The sequence below is a fragment of the Salvelinus sp. IW2-2015 genome, linkage group LG26 (genome assembly GCF_002910315.2).
Source record: "Salvelinus sp. IW2-2015 linkage group LG26, ASM291031v2, whole genome shotgun sequence".
Lineage (NCBI taxonomy): Eukaryota > Metazoa > Chordata > Actinopteri > Salmoniformes > Salmonidae > Salvelinus > Salvelinus sp. IW2-2015.
Window position 1 is genome coordinate 13,740,807 of NC_036866.1, and position 11,690 is coordinate 13,752,496.

At 45.5% G+C, this 11,690-nt stretch overlaps 1 protein-coding gene across 2 annotated transcripts in view; it reads left to right on the forward strand.

Annotated features, from left to right (window-relative positions):
- The window catches only part of LOC111953079 (yjeF N-terminal domain-containing 3-like), a 90,138-nt gene that overhangs the window by 50,527 nt on the left and 27,921 nt on the right, over window positions 1-11,690 (forward strand). Inside the window, exon 2 of one of the 2 annotated variants that reach the window (XM_070435144.1) lies at window positions 10,041-10,270. The exons of the other annotated variant lie outside the window; for it this stretch is intronic. Within the exon in view, the coding sequence (XP_070291245.1) occupies window positions 10,191-10,270 (80 nt within the window). The 5' untranslated portion in view covers window positions 10,041-10,190. The remainder of the gene's footprint in view (window positions 1-10,040; window positions 10,271-11,690) is intronic. 2 annotated transcript variants of the gene reach the window in all.

Sequence of the window (11,690 nt, forward strand, 5' to 3'; positions counted from 1 at the left end):
CCGCGCGTCCCACCACTACAGCAGGGCAGATCCGATTTCCATCGACTCATCTGAAGTCAGATGGATAACTTCTCCGGTTGGAACGTTATTACAGATTATGTTAAACATTCTAAAGAATTGATTCAATACATCGTTTGACATGTTTCTACGGACCTGTTACAGAACTTTTGGACATTTTGTTAGGTTTTAGGTGAACGCGCTTCCTGACTTGGATTCTGTATAACCAACAACCGCAACAAAAAATACAGCCTATTTGCACATAATGATCGGACATGTACTCCGCAAAAAACCACGAACACACTTTCTGTGGAAGTCGGGACTCCTCGCGAGTGGCATTCCAACGAAGATCAGCAACGGTACGTGCAAGATTCCTCATCATAGCTTCTCTTATGAGACTTTGTCTACTGACCTGCACAATTTGGGCAGGCCGTACTCGCTATGGCTTGCTTTTGTGGCTGACCTGCTGATTCTCGTCAGCACGCATTGAATTTGTGTTTTGCCCATAAACGCTTTTCGAAATCTAGACACAACCGGCGCTTGCATTAAGCCACATCAGTGTCATCTTTAACTTCTATGTAAAATGTAATCTTCAAAACAGTTTCATGATGAGTATTTAGTATTTGACGCTGCTCTTCTCGCATATTCTCCAATTTTGGAGGCATTTCTGAACATGCCGCCAATGTAACTGAGGTTTTTGGATATAATATGAACTTTATCTAACAAAACATATATGTATTGTGTAACATGAAGTCCTATGAGTGTCATCTGTGATGCAAGATCATCAAAGTTAGTGATTAATTTTATCTCTATTTCTGCTTTTTTGTGACTCCTGTCTTGGCTGGGAAAAATGACTGTGTTTTATTCTGTGATTTTGCAGTGACGGTGACCTAACATAATTGTTTGTGGTGCTTTCGCTGTAAAGCCTATTTGAAATAGGACACTTTGGTGGGATTAACAACAAGATTACCTTTTAAAATGGTATAAGATACATGTATGTTTGAGGAATTTTAATTATGAGATTTCTGTTGTTTGAATTTGGCGCCCTGCACTTTCACTGGCTGTTGTCATATCATCCCGTTAACGGGATTGCAGCCATAAGAAGTTGTAGGTGACAACTCAACCAAATGTAAATCAAAACTAGATGTTGAACTGCAATGTGTGCCCAGTGGGCTCATATACCGAATTCCAGTGGTTTGTTTTAATACCAAGGAAACAAACCTGAAACAAGGCTGAAACATTGAGTATTCCATCCTCATAGCCATCTGTAACAGTCATTTTCAGGTAAACAAAAAGGAGAGGAGTTGTTGATTAACATCCATCAAAATAATTTTGCTTTAATTACAAGTTGCAACAGAGAAAATGTCTAACGGGCGTTCTCTGAGAAGGCCCTTTTATATTAATCACACTGCACCAAATGTTCTGTAAACACCAGCCTAAAAAGTTTGTAGGAAGTCACAACATCAGCAGCTACAGAATCACACAGTGTCACAGATACATTATCAGTGTGTCCTTGCCCCAGTCTGGTGTAAAACTTTAACCATAACATTCAACACTGGCAGACATTTAATAGTGGCAGTTAAAAGGTCAAAGGTAGAAACACCAGTACTTAGTTACAACAGATAATTACAGACTAACAAGTGACATGGTTAACTGGAGAGAGAGAAAGAGAGAAAAAGAGAGAGCGTGATAAATGGAGAAAGGGAGAAAAAAATGCAGTGATAAGGATAAAGGGAGAGAGGGAGAAAGAGAGAGCGAGGGAGAGAGGGAGAGGGATGGAAAAAGAGATCGCTCTATGCCTTATGGTATCACAACAAACCAAGCCCTCAGGCTTACAGACTCAGAACAACACACGCCTAGTTTACTAATGTTTTTGTTTGTCAATGTAGAGAAGCCAGTCTTACCTAATCTAGCAACATCCTTGCATGTCATGTAATCCTCTTCACTCTTATTGCCATGGTTTTGCTTGACAAATATCCTCCCTCTAGGTTACCCACCACCATTAGGTCTGTCAGTGCACTGCMAACCTTATACTGCTGTTTTCTAAATCTCTAGAGAAGAATCAAGTACAAAATGGAGGGTCCACTGTTACTGTAGCTCCGTAGGCTTAACTGATGCCCTGACTCTGATGTATTTCATAGGGCAGGTAGGTGAGAACATCTCGTCCTTGGTGTCTCTGTGTGTCTCTATGTATATGAGAACACTGGTCAGTGGCGTAAGACAGGAAGCTGAGATGGTAGGARGCCACCGGGGAGATGTCAGAGAGGTCAAGTGAAAAGATGGTATTCACTGGACAATCAGCTAGTGCTGCCTGCCCATCCCACAACAGAAGAGAGCAACAGTGAACTGCTTGTTGTTTACTGCTGAGAAGCAACCTCCAGGGTCAAAACACTATGTTGTCCAACCTAAGCAGTGAGAGAAAAGAGGTGAGGTGATGTGACGGGGGTTTATTAAGTTGCATTTTGAAAGCACAGCTCAATAGATGGAAAGTTGACCACAGTGTAAGGACACTGAACAMAAATATAAACGCAACYTGTAAAGTGTTGATCCCATGTTTCATGAGCTGAAATAAGAGATCCCATAAATGTTCCATACGCACAAAAAACGTATTTCTCTCAAATGATGTGCACAAATTAGTTTCCATCCCTGTTAGTGAGCATTTCTCKTTTGCCAAGATAATCCATCCACCTGACAGGTGTGGCATATCAAGAAGKTGATTAAACAGCATGATCATTACACAGGTGCATGTTCTGCTGGGGACAATAAAAGGACAATCTAAAATATGCATTTTTGTCACACAACACAATGTCACAGATGCCTCAAGTTCTGAGGGGCATGCAATTCGAATGTTGACTGCAGGAATGTCCACCAGAGCTGTTGCCAGACAATTAAATATTCTGAAACAAAGCTGAAAATGTGGCAGTTCTTCCATGGCCTGCATACTCACCAGACATGTCACCCATTGAGTATGTTTGGGAAGCTCTGGATCGACGTGTACGACAGCATGTTCCAGTTTCTGACAATATTCAGCAACTTTGCACACCCATTGAAGAGGAGTGGGACAACATTCCACAGGCRACAATCAACAACCTGATTAACTCTATGCGAAGGAGATGTCGCAGTGCATGAGGCAAATAGTGGTCCCACCAGATACTAACTGGGTTTCTGATCCACACCCCTACTTTTTTTTTTACAGATGCATATCTGTATTCCCAGTCATGTGAAATCCATAGATTAGGGCCAAATGAATTTATTTCAATTGACTGATTTCCTTATATGAACTTTAACTCAGTAAAATCTTTGGAATTGTTGCATGTTGCGTTTTATATTTTTGTTCAGTATCTACATAAACACATTCAAATAATATACAAAAACTGAATTTACCAATCARAATTTAAGTCCCCCAGGATAAAAACTTCTGATTTAGCAAAAGAAGACAACAAACTAAACTCAGCAAAAAAAGAAACGTCCCTTTTTCAGGACACTGTGTTTCAAAGATAATTCGTAAAAATCCGAATAACTTCACAGATCTTCATTGTAAAGGGTTTAAACACTGTTTCCCATGCTTGTTCAATGAACCATAAACAATTAACATGCACATGTGCCTGTGGAACGGTTGTTAAGACACTTACAGCTTACAGACAGTAGGAAATTAAGGTCACAGTCATGAAAACATAGGACACTAAAGAGGCCTTTCTACTGGCTCTGAAAACACCAAAAGAAAGATGCCCAGGGTCCCTGCTCATCTGCGTGAACATGCCTCAGGCATGCTGCAAGGAGGCATGAGGACTGCAGATGTGGCCAGAACAATACATTGCAATGTCTGTACTGTGAGACGCCTAAGACAGCGCTACAGGGAGACAGGACAGACAGCTGATCATCCTCGCAGTTGCAGACCACATGTAACAACACCTGCACAGGATCGGTACATCCGAACCACACCTGCTGGACAGGTAAAGAATGGCAACAACTGCCCAAGTTACACCAGGAACACACAATCCCTCCATCAGTGCTCAGACTGTCCGCAATAGGCTGAGAGAGGCTGGACTGAGGGCTTGTAGGTCTGTTGTAAGACAGGTCCTCACCAGACATCACCGGCAACAACGTCGCAGGACCTGTACTCTGGAGTGGGATCGATTTGGAGGTGGAGGGTCCGTCATGGTCTGTGGTGGTGTGTCACAGCATCATCGGACTGAGCTTGTTGTTATTGCAGGCAATCTCAACGCTGTGCGTTACAGGGAAGACATCCTCCTCCCTCATGTGGTACCCTTCCTGCAGGCTCATCCTGACATGACCCTCCAGCATGACAATGCCACCAGCCATCCTGCTTGTTCTGTGTGTGATTTCCTGCAAGACAGGAACATCAGTGTTCCGCCATTGCCAGCGAGAGCCCGGATCTCAATCCCATTGAACAACGTCTGGACCTGTTGGATCGGAGGGTGAGGGCTAGGCGCCTCCCCAGAAATGTCTGGGAACTTGCAGGTGCAAGTTGGTGGTGGAAGAGTCGGGTAACAGTCTCGACAACAAGAACTGGCAAATCTGGTGCAGTCCATGAGGAGGAGATGCACTGCAGTACTTAATGCAGCTGGTGGCCACACCAGATACTGGCTGTTACTTTTGATTTTGACCCCCCCTTTGTTCAGGGACACATTATTCKATTTCTGTTAGTCACATYTCTGTGGAACTTGTTCAGTTTATGTCTCAGTTGATTCTTGTTATGTTCATACAAATATTTACACATGTTAAGTTTGCTGAAAATAAACACAGTTGACAGTGAGAGGACGTTTATTTTTTTGCTGAGTTTAGTTAACTCCGATGGGGTATTCAAGTTTATGGAATTCCCATTTGAACTAAAAGCACTGGGTGAGCAGACTACATTGGGCTCCTCTTTTMATCTAACAATAGCAGATCTAAGAATGGAGTTCAAACYAATGGGTACAAGATTACAACTGACAACACCCCTGGTAGTATAGACAACAGTACGACGATAACACTTTGAGAGGATGGGATGTATTACTTGAACGGGGCTTGGTCTYRCTCTGAGTCAATATCTTAACCCAGCCTTGAAATATGAGTAGAGTCCAGGCTCCTAGATGGTTTGGGTGGAGTCCATCATCTCTGTAGAGCATTTTTTGTTTCCAAAAGGTGTCAGTTGTCAAAAGTTATGCCAACAGAGTGGCAGTAGTCTTTAAGCCAGATATGACGTGCTAAGAGCCTGCTYAACCTTTCACAGCCGCGACSCAGCGACTTCACAGGACCAGAGGTAATTGGATGCTTTTCAGAGCCTTTTAGGGTGTTGATCAGCTCAGTAAAATCCTGTTTCATTATCTCTGTTTAATTAGTCCAGACCCCCTAAGCTGGACCATCAGGAAACAGGGTAAAGGATGAAGGAGCAGGAATCTCTGGAAGCAGGTGGGCGAAACGGTTGCTCAGCAGGATGGGATGCAGGATCGATAACCGTAGCATCTGCCAGCTCCTTATCAAGCATCCTTGCTCCTTTATCCTCCAAGGGGGGCGGGGAGGGGGGGTTGGGATGGGATGGGTGGCTGGGGTAGGATGGTAAGTCAGTTGAAATGGTAGGGGACATGTGACTTCATTAGGGATCTGCAGGGCGGAGGGAGGGAGATAAGAAAGAATGAAATATGTGAGTCAGCCACAGCAGAGAAAGAAAGAGAATTGGCAGCGAGAGGGACAGAAAGTGAGAAACTCACACAGGCACGTAACGAGACCCAGAATGTATTTTCATGAAAACAGGACAGTTGATGCATTGTTGTTATATTTCAGGTTGGGCAATCGTATAGAAGTGGAGAATGGCCATCAGTCTGGGCTGTATTCAGGCCAATAGCATTCTAAATTGATTTAGTGATCCTTTCACTGGTATCTGCAGCATGTTTTAAGGTCACTGAAARCCAATGGGATGTGACAGAACTTGGTCTTTAATGTATCTTTTGATTCCCAGTGCCCAGTGGCTGACGAATGGTCTTACTGCTGATTCGTATAGGATTTTGTAATGGTAGCCAGAAGTTAGCGCTAGCAGCACCCGCTAAAATGATTACTCTCTTCCATCCAGGACCTCTATAAAGACTAAAGCCAGCCAAGACATAGACTGTTCTCTCTGCTACCGCATGTAAAGCAGTGCCAGTGCACCAAGTCTGGAACCAACAAGACTATGAACAGCTCATACCCCCAGGCCATAAGACTGCTAAATAGCTAATCAAATGGCTACCCGGACTACCTGCATTGACCATTTTTTTGGCACTAACTCTATGCACCAACACACTGGACTCTACCATACACGCTCACACTGACATTCCAACACGACAACACACACACACAGCACAACACAGCACACACACACACACAACACACACACACACAGCACACACACACACACACACACACACACACACAACACACACACACACACACAGCACACACACACCACACACACACACACAACACACACACACCACACACACACACACAACACACACACAAACACACGACACACACACAACCCACAACGAGCAATGGCTGTATTGACTGCACTGCACTGTTCATGCGTGAGATGTGTGACGAATGATTTCTAACATTAGAATCAACAGGAGGAGATTGAAGCGTATAACACAGGCAGGATCTGACCATAATGTGGAACCAGGCTGAGGCAAGGTAAGCCCAGTCTTCTCTGTGCCAGCTGAGGTGTGGGTGAGGCTGTGGGTAAGGCTATGGGTGAGGCCTGTGGCTGTGGTTGAGGTTGAAGCCACAAGTCCCCACGGCTGTTCCTGTACCTTCTCCAGCTTTGGCTGATGGCGCAACAGCCAATGCGCCGCGCAGATCTCATCTCCTTTGGCCCATTAGATAACACAAACAATGCATAAACACGCACACGCAAAGTACAATGCTCACACACACACACACACACACACACACAACACAACACACACACACACACACACACAACACACACCACACACACACACACACACACACACACACACACACACACCACACAATCACACACACACACACACACACACACACACAGCCACAAGCAGCACACTCTCTATCACTCGCTTTCTCTCTCTCTATTTTTCCTTGCTTTTAGTCCTCGCACCACTAAATCACGATGTTCCCCTCAGGCTGAGGCCCGACTGGGACAGTGATGGATGATTTTACTAATCTCTGTTCTCTCTCTCTCTGTTCTGCTCTCTGCTATTGTTAGCCAAGCCTGGCCTCTTTTTCCTCTCTCTTCCTGTCCCCTCAGATGGGAGGCTTCCTGTAACTACACTTGTCTTGAGTGATGAGGAGAATGTACTCCGGTACTTTGTGTTTTTTGTGTGTCCTTAGGTGATCTTTCGTCTTTGTGCCCACACACATACGCACCTGTGCACGCACGCACACACACACAGGCACACACACGCACGTGTGAAAACACACAGACCTGTGCACAGACACACACACYCGCACCTGTGCACACAGCGGGATAAACAGTCAAACATCAGGTGATCTGAAGTAGTGGCAGCAGGAAGAGGCATTAGTAATGATTAGTAATGATTTGTAAGCCAGGAATTTATTGAGTGCTCAGCAGGGAAACATCTCCACAGCTCTTTTCCTCAAAGTCTCTATGTGCTGTATAATTCAAATATTCTATTTCCCTGGCCACCATGACCCAACTTATGACCAAACTGTTTTTGCTCTAGCACCACTGAAGCTCACAATGACATTAAATGTGATTATGTTAATGCTAATGTAAATAAAGGGGAAGATTTTTCACTCTTTGCTTTCATAATGAGATGCATTACCTTGGTTAAGTTTCTCAGGCCTTTGCTGAATGTATTCAGTGGCTCCACAACCTCCGTGTTAGAAGTATAACACAGGAGACAGGAATGAGCTGGTGTCAATGAGTCATCTCCCGCATGCTCCTCTCTCTCTCTCTCTCTCTCTCTCTCTCTCTCTCTCTCATATATATATATGCAGTATACATACAGTGCATTTGAAAGTTTTCAGACCTTTGTACCTTTTTCAAAATACTTTGATACCAGCCTTATTGTAAATCGTATTAAAATTATTTATTTTTCATCATCAATCTATACGCAATACCCCATAATGACAAAGCAAAAACAGGTTTATAAAAAAAAAAAAAATGGAAATATCATATTTACATAAGTATACAGACCCTTTACTCAGCACTTTGTTGAAGCACCTTCATCAGCGATAACAGCCTGGAGTCTTCTTGGGTATGACGTGTTGTGGAATATTCGAATCAAGTGAGAGACTTTTGTAATTTCTTCAAACAATCATCTTTATTCAATATCGATTAATAATTGCAATAATGAKACTGTCGACCCCACTCTCTTGAGTGTGTTGCAGAGAGCTTAACTGATAATGGAAAAAACAAATCTTATATAGGGAACCTACAAATGCTGATCGGGGGGCATCATAAGCCACCTTGGGTTCATCTCCTGGTTATCTGCACAGGATGTTGTTTTATCCCCAACCTGGCTTAGTTTCCCAGATGCCAGGATGAAGATGAGACAATGAGGGATTATTCTAACTTTTCCAGGCTATCTCTATCTCGGGTCACACACACCACATCTTGTCTATGGAATGCCGGCTGTAGGTTTTTATCACCAAGTCATTGTCAATTGTCAGCTCAAGCTCCAGAGGGCCAACTCAGTCCCATAGACACAGATGAGAGAGTACTCATCAAAGCAATTCGATGCATAAACAGTATTATAACATGATTTTGTAATTTTTCTCTCACAGACGCTACAAGCTTGGCACACCTGTATTTGGGGAGTTTCTCACATGCTTCTCTGCAGATCCTCTCAAGCTCTTTCAGGTTGGATTGGGAGCGTCGCTGCACAGCTATTTTCAGGTCTCTCCAGAGATGTTTGATCGGATTCAAGTCCGGGCTCTGGCTGGGCCACACAAGGTCATTCAGAGACTTGTCCCGAAGCCACACCTGTGTTGTCTTGGCTGTGTTGTCCTGTTGAAAGAGGAACCTTCGCCCCAGTCAGCGGTCCTGAGCACTCTGGAGCGAGTTTTCACCAAGGATCTCTCTGTACTTTGCTCCGTTCATCTTTGTCTCGATCCTGATTAGTCTCCCAGTCCCTGCCGCTGAAAAACATCCCATAGGGATGGTGCCACCACCATGCTTCACCGTAGGGATGCTGCCACATTTCCTCCAGATGTGATGCATGGCATTCAGGCCAAAGAGTTCAATCTTCATTTCATCAGACCAGAGAATCTTGTTTCTAATGGTCTGAGTCCTTTAGGGCTGACATGATGTCTTAAAGTAATGATGGACTGTCGTTTATCTTTGCTTATTTGAGCTGTTCTTACCATAATATGGACTTGGTCTTTTACCAAATAGGGCTATCTTCTGTATARCACCACTACCTTGTCCCAACACAACTGATTGGCTCAAACGCATTAAGGAAAGAAATTCCACAAATTTACTTTTAACAAGACACCTGTAAATTCAAATGCATTCAAGATGACTACCTCATGAAGCTGGTTGAGAGAATGCCAAGAGTGTGCAAAGCTGTCATCAAGGCAAAGGTTGGCTACTTTGAAGAATCTCAAATATATTTTGATTTGTTTAACACTTTTTTGGTTACTACATGATTCCATATGTATTATTTCATAGTTTTGACGTCTTCACTATTATTCTACAATGTAGAAAATAGTAAACATACAAAAAAAACTTGAATGAGTAGGTGTGTCCAAACTTTTGACTGGTACTGTATATATCTATATGAATCTATTTCTCTCTGTCTGGGTCTTTCTTTCTGCTCTTGTCGGGCCCTCTTTTGTTATTCTGCATCAGGGAGACTGGCTGGGACTTCATCATAGCAGAAGAGAGAGTGAGATAGAACAGAGAGAGAAAGTGTGTGAGAGGGAGAAAGAAAATAGAGAAAGAACAGAGAGAGGGGGTTACCGGAAAAAGACACATACTGTGTCCACCACACACTCTTCCATTTTAACTTGTTTCTCTTTTACCTCATGTGATGTGGCTCTTCTGTGTTGTGTTTGGTCAGATCAGAACAGAAAAGAGGGCAGAGGAGGAACAGAGAGGAGGAACAGAGAGGAGAAAAGGAAGGAGGACAGAGGAGGACAGAGGACAGAAAGAAGAACTGACAGGAGAACAGAGAGGAGGACAGAAAGAAGCAGAGACGAGAACAGAGACGATGACAAACAGGAGGGACACCCAGTCTACAAGACAGTTATTTAAGCATCAGCAGAGAGGAGCCTGGGTAATTACTGTGAAGTGAGTGAAAAGACAGAGTTACCAGATTATTTTAGGAGCTGTTTAGTTCATGTAGATCCTGAATGGGAGAAGGAGAGGAGGTCATTGGAGAGGAGGAGAGGAGGAGAGGAGGGCATAGGAGAGGAAGGCATGCGAGAGGAGGGCATGGAAGAGGAGGAGAAGAGGGCATGCGAGAGGAGGGCATGGGAGGGGACTAGAGGAGGAGAGGAGGGCATGGATGGAAGAGGAGGAGGGAAGGCATGCGAGAAGGAGGGCAAATGGGAGGGAGTATGAGGAGGAGAGGAGGGCAATGGAAGAGGAGGGCATGTGGGAGGAGAGAGGAGGAAGAGCAATGCAGAGGAGAGGGCATGGGAGAGGAGTAGAGGAGGAGAGGAGGGGCATGGGGAGGGGCTAGAAGGAGGGCATGCGAGAGGAGGGCATGTGAGAGGAGGAGAGGGGGCATGCAAAGAGGAGGGCATGTGAGAGGAGGAGAGGAGGGCATGCAAGAGGAGGAGAGGAGGGCATGCGAGAGGAGGGCATGTGAGAGGAGAGGAGAGGAGGGCATTGCAAGAAGGAGGAGAGGAGGGCATGTGAGAGGAGGGCATGTGAGAGGAGAGAGGAGGAGAAAGGAGGGCATGCAAGAGGAGAGAGGGGGCATGTGAGAGGAGGGCATGGAGGGAGGAGACGGAGGGCATGCAAGAGGAGGGCATGCAAGAGGAGGAGAGGAGGGCATGCGAGAGGAGGGCATGCAAGAGGAGGAGAGGAAGGCCATGCGAGAGGAGGAGAGGAGGGCATGCAAGAGGAGGGCATGTGAGAGGAGGAGAAGGAGGAGAGGAGGGACATGCAAGAAGGAGGAGAGGAGGGCATGCGAAGAGGAGGGCATGTGAAGAGGAGGAGAGGAGGAAGAGAGGGCATGGGAAGAGGAGGAGGGCATGTGAGAGGAAGATAAGAGGAGGGGAGAGAGGGCATGGAAGAAGGAGGAGAGGAGGGCATGGAGAGGAGTTGAGGGAGGAGAAGGAGGGCATGCAAGAGGAGGAGAGGAGGGCATGGCGAGAAGAGGGCCATGTGGAGCAGGAGGAGAGGAGGGCCATGCGAGAGGAGGAGAGGAGGGCATGCGAGAGGAGGGCATGTGAGAGGAGGAGAGGAGGGCATGCGAGAGGAGGATAGAGTAGGAGGGCATCCGAGAGAGGAAGAGGAGGGCAATGCGAGAAGAGGCATGGGAGAGGAGGAGAGGAGGGCATGGCGAGAAAGAGGGAATGGGAAGAGGAGGAGAGGAGGGCATGGAGAGGAGGAGAGGAGGGCATGCGAGAAGGGTAGGGCATGGGAGAGGGGAAGGAGGGCTGCGAGAGGGCACATTGGGAGAGGAGGAGAGGAGGGCATGGAGACAGCGAGAGGAGAAGAGTTGAGGAGGCCCCGCATCGAGAATGCAGCTCTGCCCGTT